Source organism: Ciona intestinalis, chromosome 2 (assembly GCF_000224145.3).
Source record: "Ciona intestinalis chromosome 2, KH, whole genome shotgun sequence".
NCBI lineage: Eukaryota > Metazoa > Chordata > Ascidiacea > Phlebobranchia > Cionidae > Ciona > Ciona intestinalis.
The window spans coordinates 5,883,552-5,902,663 of record NC_020167.2 but is presented as its reverse complement, the minus strand read 5'-3'; the positions used below and the strand labels follow the sequence as shown (position 1 = coordinate 5,902,663).

General features: G+C 35.7%; 5 protein-coding genes across 8 annotated transcripts in view; all 5 read right to left on the bottom strand.

Annotated features, from left to right (window-relative positions):
* Positions 1-45: 45 nt before the first annotated feature.
* LOC100176594 (dolichyl-diphosphooligosaccharide--protein glycosyltransferase subunit 2-like) lies at positions 46-6,986 on the bottom strand. The gene is made up of 15 exons (XM_002121832.5): positions 6,871-6,986; positions 6,584-6,684; positions 6,179-6,271; positions 5,673-5,765; positions 5,114-5,225; positions 4,584-4,726; positions 4,114-4,239; positions 3,609-3,788; positions 3,179-3,366; positions 2,717-2,851; positions 2,182-2,293; positions 1,508-1,702; positions 956-1,135; positions 545-620; positions 46-293 (listed from the first exon to the last, which is right to left on the bottom strand). Exons 1-15 carry the CDS (start codon positions 6,881-6,883, stop codon positions 160-162), a joined length of 1,881 nt encoding a protein of 626 aa, XP_002121868.1. The 5' UTR covers positions 6,884-6,986; the 3' UTR covers positions 46-159.
* LOC100178911 lies at positions 6,891-9,312 on the bottom strand. The gene is made up of 4 exons (XM_002120049.3): positions 8,971-9,312; positions 8,276-8,445; positions 8,039-8,162; positions 6,891-7,906 (listed from the first exon to the last, which is right to left on the bottom strand). The coding sequence occupies exons 1-4, from the start codon at positions 9,065-9,067 to the stop codon at positions 7,632-7,634; spliced, it is 666 nt and encodes a 221-aa protein (XP_002120085.1). The 5' UTR covers positions 9,068-9,312; the 3' UTR covers positions 6,891-7,631.
* Positions 9,313-9,381: 69 nt separating this feature from the next.
* LOC113475751 lies at positions 9,382-14,780 on the bottom strand. 2 transcript variants are annotated; one of them, XM_026840470.1, is made up of 4 exons: positions 13,726-14,780; positions 13,082-13,254; positions 12,833-12,956; positions 9,382-10,293 (listed from the first exon to the last, which is right to left on the bottom strand). In XM_026840470.1, the coding sequence occupies exons 1-4, from the start codon at positions 13,802-13,804 to the stop codon at positions 10,016-10,018; spliced, it is 654 nt and encodes a 217-aa protein (XP_026696271.1). In that variant the 5' UTR covers positions 13,805-14,780; the 3' UTR covers positions 9,382-10,015. The 2 variants fall into 2 exon arrangements, with proteins under 2 accessions (XP_026696271.1, XP_026696270.1); XM_026840469.1 differs by lacking the exon at positions 9,382-10,293 and adding an exon at positions 10,745-12,680 and having other exon boundaries at positions 13,726-14,776.
* Positions 14,781-14,835: 55 nt separating this feature from the next.
* The window catches only part of LOC108951050, a 16,205-nt gene continuing 11,928 nt past the window's right edge, over positions 14,836-19,112 (bottom strand). The window contains exons 1-3 of one of the 3 annotated variants that reach the window (XM_026840472.1): positions 16,763-16,841; positions 15,924-16,090; positions 14,836-15,764 (exon numbers count right to left, since the gene is read on the bottom strand). In XM_026840472.1, the coding sequence (XP_026696273.1) occupies positions 15,450-15,764; positions 15,924-16,090; positions 16,763-16,814 (534 nt within the window). In that variant the 5' untranslated portion in view covers positions 16,815-16,841 and the 3' untranslated portion in view covers positions 14,836-15,449. Of the gene's footprint in view, positions 15,765-15,923; positions 16,091-16,762; positions 16,842-19,112 lie in introns of those variants that run through there. The other 2 variants (XM_026840476.1, XM_026840475.1) reach the window with 2 other exon arrangements.
* On the bottom strand, positions 17,119-18,881 carry LOC113475752. The gene is made up of 3 exons (XM_026840477.1): positions 18,525-18,881; positions 17,729-17,852; positions 17,119-17,596 (listed from the first exon to the last, which is right to left on the bottom strand). Exons 1-3 carry the CDS (start codon positions 18,609-18,611, stop codon positions 17,319-17,321), a joined length of 489 nt encoding a protein of 162 aa, XP_026696278.1. The 5' UTR covers positions 18,612-18,881; the 3' UTR covers positions 17,119-17,318.

The window sequence follows — 19,112 nt, the reverse complement described above, 5'->3', positions numbered from 1 at the left end:
ATTCGAGATAATTGATATTCGTTTAATGAACTTAAACACACATAATCTAGTACTAATGTAGTCATTTTATTTCGATCCAAGATATGCTTCGAAAACAAGACGCCGTAATATGTAATATGCTTCCAAATTTCTATTCTAATTTTGTTTCATAGTTCTTCGTCAGCGGTTGTTAGCTATATCTGACAAGACGGAGTTGCCAAATACAAACGTAACAGCTCCCACGCCAAATAGATACTGAACCGTTGTGAACATATCAAGGCTCTTCCAGCAGAAATAATAAAGAACAAAGATTCCTAAAAAAGGTAAATATTTATATTAAGATATTGGTTTAAAAAAGTCAATTAAACTATATGGGTATGCCAATTTATTTGTTATAAATAAGTTTTTCGGTAATCTACCCCAAGAGACAAATAATATTTACAGCAATAGGAATTACAGGCAGCGCAGTCTCAGAAAACAAGTAAAACACATTTAAAAACATTTTGCACAAATCTGTATAATTTGTGTGATAGACTCTTAGACACAATATAACAAACGTACTCACCGATAAGTCCAGCATGAAAGATGATGTTCTTTGGAGCAAGTTTCAACTTTCCAAGATTTGCACCAACCTTAGCCCACTGTGTTAAACAGAAATAAGTTATATGGGTATCCTATATAGGTAGAGATAGCAACTAAAATTATAATGATCTAATTTAATTATGATGATCTAATTTTCTTCTTACTTTAATATAAAGGTTTTGATGTTAGGGTTTGGGCAACTTTGGCCCAAAATTCCAGACCCAATGATGTGTGACACTATAAGACCTCACCCTTATTAAATAAAATGTGCATACATAATGTTGGGGTAATGGGCCAACTCTGTCCTAAATCGCAGGTCGTTTGGTGTGCCATACTACAGGACCTCATCCATATACTTTGACTTTTATATAAATATTTAAAATTGTCAACTTACGAAGATGAACAGCAACACAATAGGAAGAAGGCAAGCAACTGTGAAAGCTTGAGACACAAACACTGGTGGCCTTTCTTCTGGCAGTCGGAATGTGTGTTGGATTTCGGGTTTCGCTGAATAATGACTCTCGAATGAAGATTTCGATTTCTTTGCTTCACCAAGTTTCAGGTTAATGTCACCCTGGGAAAATTATAATGTAAGTATGGCAATCGTAATATTATACATTTGATGTACAGTACAAAGTTTTTAAACGTTTTGGCATAAATGTTTTAAGGAAGACTGCAGTTTGCTTTGTTGGATTTATTTTGGATTTTGGCCACTTTGGTTTCAATACTAACGTTTATTATAAATTTGCGGCATTTCTATTTCATATAGTATAGGTTAACTAAGTCTTATGGTGAAGTTACAGATGGCATATGGGATTTATACCAGAGTTCGGACTCTGTATCTGAATCTAGACTAAATCCTATGTCCTTAAATAAAAACATCACCCTTATAGAACAGATTATGTTTTTACAACAACTATTTATTAAACTTTTTATCTTTACTTACGAATTTCCAGAACACAGGGTTGGAGATGGTTGCGTCACCAACAATCAGATGCATCGAGTATTTTCCCGACGCCGAGTTAAATTGTTCGCGACCAGCAGTGGCAAGGTCAATCTCAAACTTGTATGTTAAAGTTTTGTCGTGTTCGGCAACAAATATAATTTCTTGGCCGGTTGAGCTGACAAAACGGACGAATGCCTGGTGGATTGTGTATTTGTTAGTTAGATGGTGATTGGTGGTAATTTTTTTTTTCAAGTTTAAGAATTTTTAAGTTATGGTGTTGCATTGCTTTTTATTGTGGTTTTCAAAAAATGGAAATGGGACTGTTAAGACATAATAATAGATTAGGTTTTGTAGCATTAATCCCTAATGAAGACTTGCTTAATGGCAGACGATACATTGGTGTTGTAACGAGTAATGTTGTTATATTAAAGCTAATTCTTACATTATGCCTGGTGAGTAGCAGAATAGTTAAATGTATACAGTTACTAAGTACATACATTTTAACAATACAATTTGCCTTCATAATTTTTATTAATATAATTTTCCTATCAAACAGAAAAATCTGAATTTAATGCTTCTTATGTTAGTCTTGTAGTGTTTTAATCATTAATTGACTAAGTTTGTGCCAGTTTTTTAATTAATTCTGAACCGTATTGAAACAGATTTCTTTTTACCTGGTGTGGAGTGATAAGAGATTTGTCTGTAGTGTCTTGGACTTGAAACTTCATGATAATTCTTTGTTGAGTGTCAGCTGACATCGACTCGGTTTTACCACCGTATTTAAGGCTGAAAACATGAAGCGAGGGAGTTAAATATATCCATTACGAGTTAAAATTTAAATAAACTGGTTTTACGAGTTGAAATTTATTGTAATGTTTAAAATACAGAACATTGTGTCTTACATATGAGCTGTAATATTTGTATTAACCAAATACGAGTTACAATTTAAATAAATATGACTACATTATTTTTCGGCCCAATACTAAGACCATATTCAATAATAAAAGAAGCTTAAAGTTACTGTTACTAAAAATAAAGTTACTAAAATTTAAAAATAAAGTGTGTCATATATTATGATATACATATGACATGATATGAGCTATAATGTTTGTATTAAAACCCCCCAAAAACATGTGTTTTGTGCACCTAAATATTTCATACATTTGATAGATTATGACGCAACAATCAACACAGTGGTGGAACAATCACCTGTTCAAAGTTGGAGTGACTTGATCTTTCTCAGCTGTCCCAATCTCTAGGTTGGTGAGAGCCATTTTGGTCGTGATTTTCACCCGAAATTCAACCTCAGAGACGCCGACCAAGGTAGCTTTTGGTGAGGAAGCACTGAGAGAATAATATAAGCTTTAGAGATGAATGTTTTTTGGTTTTACATAAGGGGTATGTTTTTTAAGGTTAGTAAAATCTGGGGTGCAGGGTTAAAATACAGTTACACTCATAGACACACATAGGGAATCTCAATAATCAATATAGTAAATTCAATTTACGTAGCTCTGCTGTTTCTTTAGACACCAAACAGCAGGGTAAAAGTTGCTTCGGGTATAAAGTTGAATGCTTAATAAAGACACTGATGGTTTAAACAGCATGGCATGCCCCCCAACATCAATAGGTAAGCATGCGTTGTTTGTATAAAGTTAACAAAGTGTCACTTACGCAAGTGTGACATCATAAAAGCCACTCTTTGGTTTGTTTTTCCAGAATAGAAGTTGGTAATTCATATTCTCATCAACTTTAAACGCAGCATTAGACAACAAAACTTCGTTATCAGAAGCACGGATGATGGATTCGGCTTTCACTGAAAGGTTGGGTATTGGTTGCCCAAATACATTCAAGATAGAAACCTGGAGGGATAATGTATGTAAGGTTGGAAACGAATTTATTGGATGAGTTTTGGGTATCCTCAAACCCTAATTGAGGCAAAGGTCTCTGCAAGAACCTTACCCATATAGAATGGAGTCTTGCTTTAGTAAAACTATGTTTTTTTCACACTATTGTCAAAATAGGTTTTAATGCTAATATGGCAATGTTTTTTTATATTATTGTGTGGTCCAAATATCAATTGCTGCAAACAATCCATTTCTACCTTAATAGATGGGTTAGCTTCTGAAAGAGAGGTTCCAGATATAAGTTGGGCTTTCCCAACAGCAATCTGTGATGCAGAAGCCACTTTTGCAAGAGCAGATACAAGCAAGGACGCTTCTTTGATGCTAGATACAGAGTTCTTGTGGCGAAGTACAAAGTTGGAAAACAGAATAACTTGGTCCTGAAATTGGATGTATGAATGTCATTAGAATGTAACGTAGTGGCAGACATTTCAAACAAGATTAAGTTGATTTTTTATATTTTATTAGGGGCTAATTTAGGAGGTGCTTTTTTATTAAAAGATCAAGTTAGTAATACAAACTGGCTTTATTAATTTTGGATTAATCTATGGTTTAGGTAAGGAAAGGGTTATCTGAATAAGGCACATACTACTTTAAAGGTCGCAATTTTTTGCCTAAAACCCTTTTTTTTCCAACAGTGATATACACAATATTTATATTAGTTGGTTAAAACCTCAAAAATGTTTGAACTTTTGAGGAACTTACATTACTGATTGGAAGGCTTTTAGCTGGGAGACTAATGGCAGCAGAGAGGAAGGTGGCAGTTACAGCGAGATCGTTGTCAAAGTGAAGATATCTTTCACTCAGTTCATCAGCTTGTGCTGCCATATCCTGTTAATATAGAAAAATATTAAGAATTAAATCCGAGAACAGAAATTAACGGAAGTTATACCATGAGACATGGAATGCAATTTGGTAAATTTAGCTTAGTGCTCTAGTTTATCTATGAAGTATACAGGGTTATTCGTAACTGTCTGCCTTTAGTCACAAACAGGGCAACAGTATTTGTTCTAACACGGCTTTTGCGCCTAAGGTCGCAAACTTCCCACAATAGTGGCGTCGAGCATTGAACATGTACCCTCTGGTCTAGGGGGGGTGCTTAAATCACCGTGGCAAAGGACATTTTACAAGTAATTGTATTATGTATCAGTTGAAATCTGTAGTAGAGATCTTACCTCAACATCCACAGATTTAAGCAGGGATGATAAGTTTGGTTTGGAGAGCTGAGACGCAGTGAGTAGTGCAAGGGATGAAGCCAAGACACTGTTGTCGGCTTTTACTGCAGCTAGAAGGACTGAGATCACTTCATCGCTGTCAACTGAAACATACAAGGATTAGTAAATTGGCATCAGGTCTAATATCTTATAAAAAACTATGGTGCTCTTTAGGCAATTTCTCCATGTTTTTTTTTGTATAAAAAAAGTATCCTGTAAGAAATTCCGCGAGTCTAACCCTGATCTGATCTTTTTCCCCATGTTATTATCTTTAATTGCAATGTTATCGCTTCACATGTTAGGCCCCATGTGTACAGTAATGAGTGTCCCCACATTATTTATTTTAGCTATAAGTGGGGAGAGGGTATCACAAGGTGTGATTCACAACCTACTCAGAGCATGAATGCATGTGTTGCACAACTTTTATATCATTGTTGCGTGTCTATGATTACAACTACAGTGTTGCCAGTTAAATTTCTTGCGGTGTTTACCTGCTTTTCCCAAACTCTTCAAGATAGAAACAGCTTCGTAAATAGTTTTAACATCTGAAGTCTCAGAAATTTTTCCTTTCACAAACTCTAGGGTCTCGCTGTTGAACTCGTGCTGTTGATTTGAAACTTGTTAAAAACATTTTAATAATAATAAAACACAACTTGCACAATTTATTTTAATAGAAGCTTTATATTGGATACATATATTATTGTATTGTATATGTGTATATATATTGTAATATATGTGTTGTGAATTGATGTTGGTTTGAGAAACACATATACGGGTGCAACATCCTAACAACTGGATGGTAGGACTCTTGCTTAAGTTCCTATGTATTAAAGTGCTACCCCTCCCCAATGTTATCTTTTTATTCATGCTTCATTGATTTTGCCTTCTTCCTTTTTTAATGGGCACCTTTCCCATGCTGTCCTGTGTTTGACCTTGTTAGTCATTATTACCATGTTATGCTGCTGTGGGGATGTGCCTTAATACAACTATCTATACTATCTTAAACCTTTGATTTGTGGGGATTAAATGACTCAAGAAAAAGGCACTTACTTTGCAAGCTGGGATCTCTGCTTGAGTAGTGGCAGCATAGAAGATTGATGTCAAAGATTTGGTGTCTACAGTTTTCACAAGTTTGCAAGCAGCCTGGAAAACAGTTATGGTTAACTGGTTAGTAGGCTTTATATTTGATTTCATTTTTATATTTTCACAACTTTCGAAGCAGGTTAAAGTCCTAGGTATTTGCGGTTTTGAAGAATTTAAATAGCGCATTTTTATTGACTAAAATTGAGATGAAAAAAAATTTACACACAAGTCGTTGACTGTTAGTCTGTTACAATACAAACACAGACCTTCCAGCAAAAATGATGTTATTTTTGTAGTACATTTTTGTAGCAGTTTGAACTTTGGCACCAATTTGGCAAAACGCAATGAAGGTAGTAATAGGCAATTATTCCTATAAAACCAATCCAATAGTTTTAGGTTTTTTTAAATAATGCATTTTAAACATTTCTAGGGTAGGCCTACCATCCCAGGTTTGGAGCCCATTAACGTTTTACCTCTTTTTCTGCAGAAGCAACTGCACCTCCTTGCTGATAACTCTTCAGGCCAACAATTGAGTAATGTGCATCTTCCAATGTCTTGTATGGTGCCTGGGACAAATAACCAGAGTAAGTAAGCTTTAAATTATTTATTTTTTATATAACAGAAATAACCGAATAAAAAGCCCAAATAAAACCATTATATATCGGGATAATTGGTAAATGCAGAGGTTTATTCTTACCAACTTAAAGTTACTAATTTATATAAACATTTTGGAACGATCGAATAAAAAGCCTAAATAAAACTATGACATCTATAAATAATGGCAGAGGTATCAAATGTAGATAAGTATTGTAAGAATATATCACTATATCAGTATCCTTTAGTGTTAATGTTTAGAAGTTAGTAAGTTCAGTGCCAACCTTAAACTTGGAAATTAGTTGTTTGCTGTTTTCAGTCGTTAAAACTGAGTCCAGTTGCACAGCGTTGGCAATACCAACCAGTGCAAGCAATGTAGAAATGCCTGTAAAAAATAGCAGGGCACAATTAACGTTAAATTACAAAGAAAATACACGTTTTCACATCATGTAGTCAATTAACAATAATTTGGATCACAGAGCAGTGGTATTTTAAAACGCAACACAATTTGGCAGTCACAGAATTATAACACAAGGACGGATTAAATAAACACCTAAAAATTCATACTCACACTTAAAATTCATTTTTTTCGACAGGTATTGCTTATTTCCTCTCAGAACTCGACCAACAACGTCACTAAGGTTTTGTGAAATGTCTGAAACCGGTTTTCGCTCTAACGAAATTTACGTCATCGAACGTGGCAAGTACATAGAAACTTTATACTTTATTGCCGATTAGGTTATCTATGACTTAGTAGCAAATCAGAATCCGTTCACAAACTCAGTTGTTTCACGTCAAAAATAGAAAATTACTATACGTACTCCGATACAAACATATGTTTATAACATAGGTGTGTTAACACGAATAAGATTTTTTTCCATTTCGTTTGTTTTTTCAAAACTTTGCACCGGCGATATAAAAGTGCTGTCTTTAAAAACGCCAAGTTTAAGAGGTTGTACTGTGCGGGTTATATATGCGACAAGTTGCATTAGTTGAAACCAAGGGATATTTTAAGATGTACGACAGCCCACCAAAACTCCCAACAAGTTGCATGAATTAGTTCAGCTCACATCAATGTAATTTAGGTTGGATAAGACAATAGATTTCGTAATATTTTAATATAATTTTGTACATAGGCCCACATGATTTATATCTAAAGAAATAATAATACATTGTAAAGGGTATATATATATAGATGTTTACAAAAGCAAGAAAAGGCTGCCAAATGTATTCATTTGGCATGGGCTGTAATGACATAATTGAACTCAGTAATAATGGATATGTGATTTTTAAGTATCGTGAAAGTTCGGTACACACGGCAATAAATTACATCTAGTCTGGTACATTTAACACCCAGTTCACTGTTACTGGCATTTTATCCCATCCCGTATCTTGATCGATTCGTTTTAATGTAACAAACACGCTGTATCTTTGTATGTCGACGATGGTAACATTGAATCTAAGCGGGGAATTTTGATCGCTTGGTGTTGCTGTGGCCCTCACTTTAAAAGGTATAGCCGACAAACATGTTTTGTACATTAGGTTTCCGTCCACCACTTGTTTGTTTGAGGCGAGTTCTATTTCAGTTTGTCCAAACACCATCTTACCTGTGTTGTCGATATAAGGGTTGAATTCGCTCATCCTTATAGCACGCTGATGTTATGTTTTATATATATGTGTATACTATATACTGCTTTACCTATGGGTTTAAATTACAATATGCTTGTAGACAAATTTACCAATAATTTCGTAGACTTGAAGTGCAAACATCCCGCCTTCCCCGTTGGCTGCACAATTTGTAGAATTGCCGTATTTCTTGTACGTTGACCTTGCGTTAGCGGAGCTTGCGCACCAACCACTGTTCTGTGTTAGAGTTTTGAATCGTAAATGTTGTTGACCGTTTGAACTATTATAGACAGTATTCGTCGCGTATCTATAGAACCCAAACATTATCATAACTAAGAAGCATTATATACCTCTATGCCAAATACTTCGTAATTTCTTGCCAAAGCAACACGTGCGCACTTTTGGATGGCATCAGTTCTATGACGGTAACTGCCTGAAAGAGTCGGATCGGTCCCTTCCATAGTTGGAATAGCTCTAGACAGCGTCACGTCCGTCCAACACCCCAGGCTGTTGAGTGTGACTAAAATATAAGAAATACATAAAAGTTACGATCGGTTGTTCTGTGTATACAAATATATACAGTAGGATGGGGGAAGATGGGGCACTTTTTAACTCTATTTTTTGTCCTATTTAGTAGTAAACAAGGAATATTCAATGAATATGAAACTATATATCCCCATGACTCTCATGACCGTTGTTAATTGTTTAAAACACGATCAGGATTTCTGGATATTATGTGCTAAAGGTGTCCCATCTTCTCCACCCTACTATATATTCTTCTTTGCCCAGCGTTTACGAATTATAAGGCTTGGTGCTTTTACCATTAGTGGACTTGCGTGTCTTTGGGAAAAACACTAAACAGCAGCTGCCTCAACCCAGTGGTTCTTTAAGAAAAAAAACCTTTAAATTTTTATTCTTAAAGTTACATGTACGTGGTAATTTGTAGCCGGGCATGGGGTGTAACTAAACATCTGTGTCCTTACGACTGTCATTTTCTAGCAAGTCAAAAAACAAATATTTATTAATTGCTCAAAATTGTACTTACGTGGAAGGACATAAGAATATTGAAGCTGTAGAAATAATATCAGTGGTAGCATCTTGCATTTGTTCTTAATATATCTTAACCCCGCAACCTCATTCATTATTTATCCTACAGAATCCTGCATATACCTAATAACTTGAGCTACATATTCATTTTGCTTTTTCAAACCATAATTAGCTTAAACAGTAAAAATTACAGTATAGAAAAGAAAAAAATACAAAATACAGAGCACTGTAGGCTATATTACGTAACTTCGCTAAATTCCGTGGCCTTTCCTTGTTGTACAGTGAGATGGGGGAAGATGGGACACTTTTTAGTTTCATTTTCTCGTCCCATTTAGTAGTAAACAAAGAACTTTTAAAGAATTATAAAAGTGTATCCATACGACTCCCATAGGCCGTTGTTAATTGTTTAAAACACGATTAGGATATTTAGATATTATGTGCTAAAGGTGTCCCATCTTTCCCCACCCTAATATATCAATTATTTTATAGCGAAACCCACTAAATGAAGCGGCTGTCGTCTAGATTAACAGTATATTACAAACAATCCTTGTTTATCTCAATGCGTCAATAAGCTATACGCTTAAACAACAACGGTTTCAACGTAATAAATAAAGTGAAATAAAAGGGAAGTGACGCTGGGTAGTGAACCACACGGTTGCGAAATTTCTTGTCAAAGCAAATACGTGCGCATTAATTATTAGCGGGTGTCAGTTTTTGAGCATCAGTAACTGCCTGTGGGAGTCGGATCGGTCCCTTTTAAAGTTGAAATAGCTCTGGGACGCGCAATCTTTCTTTCACACCTCAGATTATTGTATCTGACTTAAACATAAACAACAATTAAGCAGTATTTTTCAAATATTATGTATAAGGCAATTTGACGTATATATATATACATGTATTAGTAAATTCCTGTAGTAAGGCTACAAATAATAAACATAGGAGTGTTTTTGTCCATCGCGTATTTTGGTTAGCATAAAAGGTATGCTGTAGTCTGGAGTTACGACTTGTAAATAATGTTGTACAAAGATATAGACGGTAATATGTTACAACTCTAGATCACGTAACTCCCAGTTCACTGTTATGGGCATTTTATCCCATCCTGTATCTTGATCGATTCGTTTCAATGTAACAAGCACGCTGTATCTTTGTATGTCGACGATGGTAACATTGAATCTATGCGGGAAACTTTGATCGCTTGGTGTCGCTGTGGCGCCTACTTTCATTGGTGGAGCCGACAAACATGTGTTGTACAATACGTTCCAATACGCCACTTGTTTGTTTGAAGCGAGTTCTATTTCGGTTTGTCCAGACACCATCTTAACTGTGTTGTTTGTATTAGGGTTAAATTCGTACACACTAACCGACTAACGCTCAGTTTCATTTTTTGAATGTGTTACTGCTTTATCTGTGCATTTGAATCGAAAATACTTTCAGCCAAAATACAGAGTCAAACTTACCAAGAAATTCGTAGACTTGATTTGCACTCGGCCCGCCTGTCCCGTCGGTTGTACAACGTGAAGAGTTACCGTATTTCTTATACGTGGACCTTGCATTAGCAGAGCTGCTACACCAACCATGAAACTGTATAAAGGAGTTTAAAATTGTAAAAGATATTCTAATGAATGTAACTTACTTTATCCTCATGTGGCCGGAAAACAACAGTCGTTATCGAACAGGTTTAACACCTCGTGCCAGCCTTATACCATGTATGTTACTTTGCGGGTAATTATTTTTTTGGGGTTTTTAAAATTTTATTTCATGTATATGGCTGATAATTTTGACAACCCATCAGTGACCACTGGGTTGGAGCAATTGTCGTTAAGTGTCTTGCCCAAGGACACATACGCCCACAATGGTAGCAGCGTCGAGCCTTAAACCCATTACTAATTGGTTATACAGTCAGGCGCGCGCGCTAACCAGCACTATGCCACGGCGCCGGACATCTAAAGGTTACTCGGACGTTTGGGTTATACAGATTAAATCGTCTTGTGTCTATAGAATCGAAGCAATAGCATATAACTTAGAAGCATTGTACCTGTACGGCGAATACTTCGTATTTTCTTGCCCAAGCCACACGTGCGCATTTTAGAATGGGGTCACTTCTTATTTTGTAATTGTCTGAAAGAGTTGGATCAGTTCCTTCCAAAGTTGGAATAGCTCTGGACAGAGCCATGTCCGTCCAACACCCCAGATCATTATATCTGACTTAAATAAAAAAAAAGTAAAAAAAGACGTCGTTAGTAAGTAAAATTTCAGTTTTCGTCAAGACAAGTCGTTTAAAGTGGTTATAGCGTGCGTCTGCCTCTTAGCCGGTGTTTACGGGTTACAATGCTTGATGCTTCTACCAACAGTGGGCGTGTGGGTCCTTGGAAAGAAACTTTACCTCAGGTGCCTCAACCCATCAGTGTAAAAAAAATATTCTAAATATTTATCCTCAAAGTTACATGCGTGGTTACTGTACCCGGGTAGGGATGTGTGAAACAGAACACCCGTGTTATGTAGCGACTGTCATTTTCTCGTGTGTTGAATCAAAAAAAACTTTATCATTTAAAATTGTACTTACGTGGAAGGACATAGGAATATTGAAGCTGTAGAAATAATATCATTGATAGCATTTTGTGTTTATTCGTAATATATCTCATAACCCCAGCGCAGCAATATAGACTCCCCTTTTTGCAAATTCTATCGACTATTCTACAGCAAAACCTATACTAAATGAACCGGCTGTTGTCTAGATTAACAGTATATTACAACCAACCCTTTTTTTAACTCAATGCGTCATTGGACTAGGAAATTAAACAACACAGGTTTACTAAAAAGGTCGTAATAGGTAAAGTTAAATGAAAAGGAAGTGAGGCTAAAGTTTTGGGTCACACGGATACAGTTTGATGCTTCATATTAGTATTATGTTAAAACTAGCGTAACGTATATACAAGTATTAATGCTCACTTTTTCGTTTCGTTTGTTTTTCAATACTTTTAATTGCATCGGCGATTCAAAAGTGCTCTCTTGAATTCAAAAAACGCCAAGTTTAAGAGATTGCACTATGTGCGGATTTTGCAGCAAGTCGCATCAGTTGGAACCAGGGCGTATTTTAAAATATACGACAGCCCACCAACGCTCCCAGCAAGACATGAATTAATTCAGCACCAAGATACACGTTTTGTAATATTTTATTATAGTTTTGTGCTTACGCCTTTATGAATATATTTATAAAAATAATACAGTATGTATGTTCCAAATATTATGTATAAGGCAATTTGACGTACATATTAAAAGGTATTAGTAAACTCCTGTAAAAGGGCCACAAATTATATAGGCCTATATAAGAGCGTGTTTGCCCATCGCGTATTTAATTAAAGGGGAAGATGCTGTAGTCTGGAGTTACGATTTGTAAATAATGTTGTACAAAGATATAGACGGTAATATGTTACAACTCTAGATCACGTAACACCCAGTTCACTGTTATGGGCATTTTATCCCATCCCGTATCTTGATCGATTCGTTTCAATCTAACAAGCACGCTGTATCTTTGAATGTCGACGATGGTAACATTGAATCTATGCGGGAAACTTTGATCGCTTGGTGTCGCTGTGGCGCTTACTTTCATTGGTGGAGCCGATAAACATGTTTTGTACATTACGTTCCAGTACGCCACTTGGTTGTTTGAGACGAGCTTTTTTTCAGATTGTCCAGACACTGTTCGAACTGCGTTGTTTGTATTAGGGTTAAATTCGTTGAATATATGTACACAGTAATGTTAAGTTTCATATCTCGAATGTGTATATATACTTTACTGCTGTTTTATCTGTGCAATTGAATCGAATATACTTTCAGCCAAAATACAGAGTCAAATTTACCAAGAATTTCGTAGACTTGATTTGCACCAGGTCCGCCTCTCCCGTCAGCTGCACAAACTGAAGAGTTACCGTATTTCTTATACGTTGACCTTGCGTTAGCAGAGCTGCCACACCAACCACCAGACTGTATAAAGGAGTTTGAAATTGTGAACGATTTTCTAATGGTCACTCGGACGTATGGGGCATACAGATAAAATCTTCCTTTATATCTATAACCTAAACATTACGATAACTAAGAAGCACTAATACCTGCATAGCGAATACTTCGTAGTTTCTTGACCAAGCAACACGAGCGCACTTTTCGATGGCATCAGTTCTTAATTGGTAATTGCCTGTAAGCGTCGGATCTGTTCCTTCCAATGCTGGAACAGCTCTGGACACCGTATAACGGTCCAACCAACACCCCAGATCATTATATCTGACTTGAATATAAATTATGAAAAAAACGTGGTTAATAGGTAACATTTCACTTTTATTCAAAATAAGTCGCATTCTCTAAGTATACAGTATACCACATCCAAACGAAATTTTATTTCATGTCTAACACCATGGTAAAGTGGTTAGCGCGCCTGCCTTTCAGCCAATAACGTTTACGGATTTCAAAAGGCTTTATGCTTTTACCATTAATGGACGTGTGGGTCCTTGGAAAGAAACTCAACAGCAGTTGCCTCAACCAAATGGTTCCTTACTGGTTGCCAAATTTTCAACTATACGTTACAGAAAAAAAAAAACATTCCAAAATATTTAACCACAAAGTAACATATATACACGTGGTTTCTCGTACCCGGGCATTGGTGTGTTGAACAGAACACCCGTGTTATAACGACTGTCATTTCCTCGCCTGGTTAGTCAAAAAAAACATTCATTCATTCATTACTTGAAATTGTACTTACGTGGAAGGACATAGGAATATTGAAGCTGTAGAAATAATATCAGTGATAGCATTTTGTGTTTATTCGTAATATACCTCATATTAACCCCAGCGCAGCAATATATGTTAATTATCTTGCAGAACCTGTGTGTTGCAAATAACTTATTAAAGGGTCAAAATCACAATACAGAAAACAACGCTATATTGGTATAATTGCAAAAAATACAATACAAAAGCAGAGCGATGTTTACTGCGTAGCTTTGCTAACTTTCGTAGGTTTCCTTTTGCAAATTCTATCGACTGTCTATAGCAAAACCCATACTGAATGAACCGGCCGTTGTCTATATTTAACACCATATAACAACCATCTTCTTTTGACGCAATGTGTCATAGGACCATAATTAAATGAAACAGATTTATTGAAACGTCGTAATAAGTAAAGTTAAAAGAAAAGGAAGTGACGCAAAAGTTTTGAATAACCCGAATACAGTTTGATGCTTCATATTTTCCAAGTATTAAAAAACAGCGTGACGCGTATACAAGTACTATGGTCCCGTTTTTCATATTTTTTCTATTTTCTTTGTTTTTCAATAATCTGCACCGGTAATTTAAATGTGCTGTCTAAATTTAAAAACGCCAAGTTTAGTGGATGCACTGTGCGGATTTTATGCAGCAAGTCCTCAAGACTTTTATAGACCGTTGTTATTGTTTAAAACACGATCAAGATATTTGGATAATATGTGCCAAAGCGTCCATCTTGTATTTATTCCTAACTTATCTTATAATTCTTGCGCAACATATTTGTTATAATATATTATAATCGGTATGTAAAATATTTAACTACAACTCCACCAACTCCACTACCGTTTCGTAAAAAACATTGATTGTATATTTTACAACATAACAAGCTAAGCAACAAGTGACTTTTTATATATTAACAGTATTACAACCAACACTTGTTTTATTTCATTGAGACATTGTTACCACGACTTACATATAGGGCGGGGAAGATGGGACACCTTTTTATTCTATTTTCTCGTCCTATATGGCAGTAAACGAAGAACAGTCAAAGAATAATAAAAACGTATCCTCACGACTCTCATGGACCGTTGTTAATTGTTTAAAACACGATCAGGATATTTGGATATTCGGTGCTAAAAGTGTCCCATCTTCCCCCACCCTAATATATATACCAGAAATGTAAATATCTCTTGTAGGCTGTGTTGTTTCTTCATTTAACATTAAATAACACAGAATTACTGAAACGTCAAAATGATTAAAGTTAAAAGAAAAGGAAGTGATGCAAGAGTTTTGATTAACACGGATACAGTATGATGCTTTATATTTTCAAGTATTGTGTGTAAAGCGATGTAATGTATATACAAGTCTTGGTGAACTCCTGTAGTGAGGAAACAACTAATATGAATATGAGCGTGTTTGTCAATCGCGTATTTTAATCAGCGGGTAAAATGCAATAGATGCAATATTGTTTTAAAAATACTATTGTACAAAGATATAGACGGTAATAAATTACATGATGGGTACATACAACACCCAGTTCACTGTTAAGGGCATTTTATTCCATCCCGTATCTTGATCGATTCGTTTCAATCCAACAAACACGCTGTATCTTTGTATGTCGACGATGGTAACATTGAATCTATGCGGGAAACTTTGATCGCTTGGTGTCGCTGTGACGCTAGCCTCGTAAGGAAAAGCCGACAAACATGTGTTGTACAATACGTTCTAATACGCCACTTGTTTGTTTGAAGCGACTTCTATTTCAGTTTGTCCAGACACCATCTTAACTGTGTTGTCGATAAAAGGGTTAAATTCGTTATTACAAATGGTTTGACTTTCTTGTTTTGCGTGTATACTATATCGCTGTCTATGCGTTAAATCTAAATATGCTTTTAACCAAAACGAATCAAAATTACCAATAATTTCGTAGACTTGATTTGCACCCGGACCGCCTTCCCCGTCAGCTGCACAAGCTGTAGAACTACCGTATTTCTTGTACGTTGACCTTGCATTAGCAGAGCCGGCACACCAACCACCGTTCTGTATAAAAGTATTAAGGCTTTGAATTGTAAACGCTGATATATTCATTATATATTAAATTCTAATGCAATAGTGACTCGTCCGTTTGGGTTATAAGTCAACATTTGTGGCGTATTTTATACCACCTAAACATTATCCTAACTAAGAAGCATTATATACCTGTACGGCGAATATTTTGTAATTTCTTGCCAAAGCCACACGTGCGCACTTTAGGATCGGATTAGTTCTTGTATGATAACTGTCCATAAGAGTCGAATCTGTTCCTTCCAAAGTTGCAATAGCTCTGTCACGCGCATCCCCCCAACACCCTAGATCGTTGTATCTGACTTATAAATAGAAAAAAAGATACAAGTTATACGATTGGTTGTTTCTTATGCATGTAACATATATAAACATAGTATACGGGTGGGGGGGAGATGGAACACCTTCAGCGAATAATGCTCAAATATCCTGATCGCATTTTAAACAATTAACAACAGTTTATGGGAGTCGTAAGGATACGGTTTTATATCTTTTTGAATTCTCCTTGTTTACTACCGAACGGGACGAGAAAATAGAATGAAAATGTGTCCGATCTTTTCCCACTTTATATACATAAAAAGCGCAATCGATCATATTCCTTTTGCACTTTTAATTTATGTTAAAGTTATTTACAAAGTCATACAAGTAACCGGCATCATGGTAAAAACCTAAATGTCAATCCAAATTTTAAATTTCGTCGCCAATACCCAATAATATAATAGGGTGGGGGGAGATGGGACATCGTTTTATTTTATTTTTTTTGTCTCATTTGGTATAGTAAATAAAAAGCATTCATAGAGTTATAAAACCGTATCCTCACGACTCATAAACCTTTATAAATTATTTAAAACACGATCACAAAATTTGGATATTATGTGCTAAAGATGTCCCGTCTTCCCCCCACCCTACTATATATACCATTATAAACCATAGTAGTTATATCGATTTTTATTTATTTACTTAAAATTTATACTTACGTGGAAGGACATAGGAATATTGAAGCTGTAGAAATAATATAAGCAATAACATCTTGTATTTATTTTTAATTTACCTTATCACCCCTGCGTAACCATATATACTATTTGTTATAATATATAATCACTATATGCAGAATATGTAACTCCGCCACCCTTAGACATTACTTATTGTATGTTTTACAACATAACAAGCTAAGCAGCAGGTGATGTTCCTATATAGATCAACACTATTAAACCCAACCCTTAAGACATTGCTACTTCAGTTAGTCATTAAACAACAGGTATACTGAAACGTCATAATAATAAAGTAAAAGGAAAGGGAAAGGAAGTGACGCTACAATTTTGGATCACACGGGTTTACAGTTTGATGCTTCATATTTTTTAGTATTATAGTAGGATGGGGGGAGATATACAAGTCTTGGTGAACTCCTGTAGTAAGGCCACCACTAATATAAATAAGAGCGTGTCCATCACGTATTTTAATCAGCGGGTAAAATGCAATAGATGCAATATTGTTTTAAAAATACTATTGTACAAAGATATAGACGGTAATAAATTACATGATGGGTACATACAACACCCAGTTCACTGTTATGGCCATTTTATCCCATCCCGTATCTTGGTCGGTTCGTTTCAATCTCACAAGCACGCTGTATCTTTGTATGTCGACGATGGTAGCATTGAATCTATGCCGGAAACTTTGATCGCTTGGTGTTGCTGTGGCGCTAGCCTCGTAAGGAAAAGCCGACAGACATGTGTTGTACATTACGTTCCAATACGCCACTTGTTTGTTTGAAGCGACTTCTATTTCAGTTTGTCCAGACACCATCTTACCTGTGTTGTCGATAAAAGGGTTAAATTCGTTATCTGTATAAACTAATGTTATGTTTCATGTTTTGTGTGTATACTATACTCCTGTCTATGCATTTACACAATATGCTTTTAACCAAAACGAATCAAAATTACCAATAATTTCGTAGACTTGATTTGCCCATTGCCCGCCTTCTCCGTCAGCTGCACAAGCTGCAGAACTACCGTATTTCTTGTACGTTGTCCTTGCATTAGCAGAGCTAGCACACCAACCACCATCCTGTATATATAAAAGTATTAAGGTTTTGAATTGTAAACGCTGGTCCAATTATTATATACAATAGATTCTAATGCAACGGTGATTTAACCATTTGGGTTCTAATGTAGTGTTCGTCGTCGTGTATTAGGGTTTTGAGTTGTAAGAATTGTTAAACGTTTGGACTGAAGAGACAGTATTTGTCGTGTATCTATAGCAGAGTGCAGTGCTCTTCAAACTTTTTTAGATAGGTGAACCCGTGAAGTTGTTATGGTGAACTCATGTACCCCTGTTTGCTCTAACCTAAAACTAATGACGTCATTAAGGAGAAATGGGTACGAGTATAATTTATTGTTTAGTCAAAAAGCACCGCTAATCTAAATCATTATAGGAACACGTGGTTTGCGGTTAAAGAGAGGAGTGGTTTCGCAAAGGAATGACCAAAAACTTGGGACTAAACTGTAGAAAAGTGACTAAATTTGTTAAAAAAGTGCTAAACTTTAACAAAACAATACTCATTTTTTTAAATGCGTTAATATATTTTTATTGCTGGAAATGTTTGAAGTTTGTGGTGCACCCTTGTATACTCTTTTGCACTGGTGCACCCCAGGCATATTTTGGTGCACCGTGCACACCGGTTAACGATCTCTGGTCTATAGCAACTAAACATTACCATAACTAAGTAGCATTACATACCTGTATAGCGAATATTTTGTAATTTCTTGCCAAAGCCACACGTGCGCACTTTAGGATGGGATTGGTTCTCGTAGTGTAGTTGTCCATAAGAGTCGGATCTGTTCCTTCTAAAGTTGGAATAGCTCTGTTAATCGTATCCTCCCAACACCCAAGGTCGTTGTATCTGACTTATAAATAGAAAAAAAAAGATACAAGTTATACGGTTGGTTGTTTCGTATGCATGTAACATATATAAACATAGTATAAGGGTGGGGGGAGATAGAACACCTTCAGCGAATAATGCTCAAATATCCTGATCGCATTTTAAACAATTAACAACAGTTTATGGGAGTCGTAAGGATACGGTTTTATATCTTTTTGAATTCTCCTTGTTTACTACCGAACGGGACGAGAAAATAGAATGAAAATGTGTCCGATCTTTTCCCACTTTATATACATAAAAAGCGCAATCGATCATATTCCTTTTGCACTTTTAATTTATGTTAAAGTTATTTACAAAGTCATACAAGTAACCGGCATCATGGTAAAAACCTAAATGTCAATCCAAATTTTAAATTTCGTCGCCAATACCCAATAATATAATAGGGT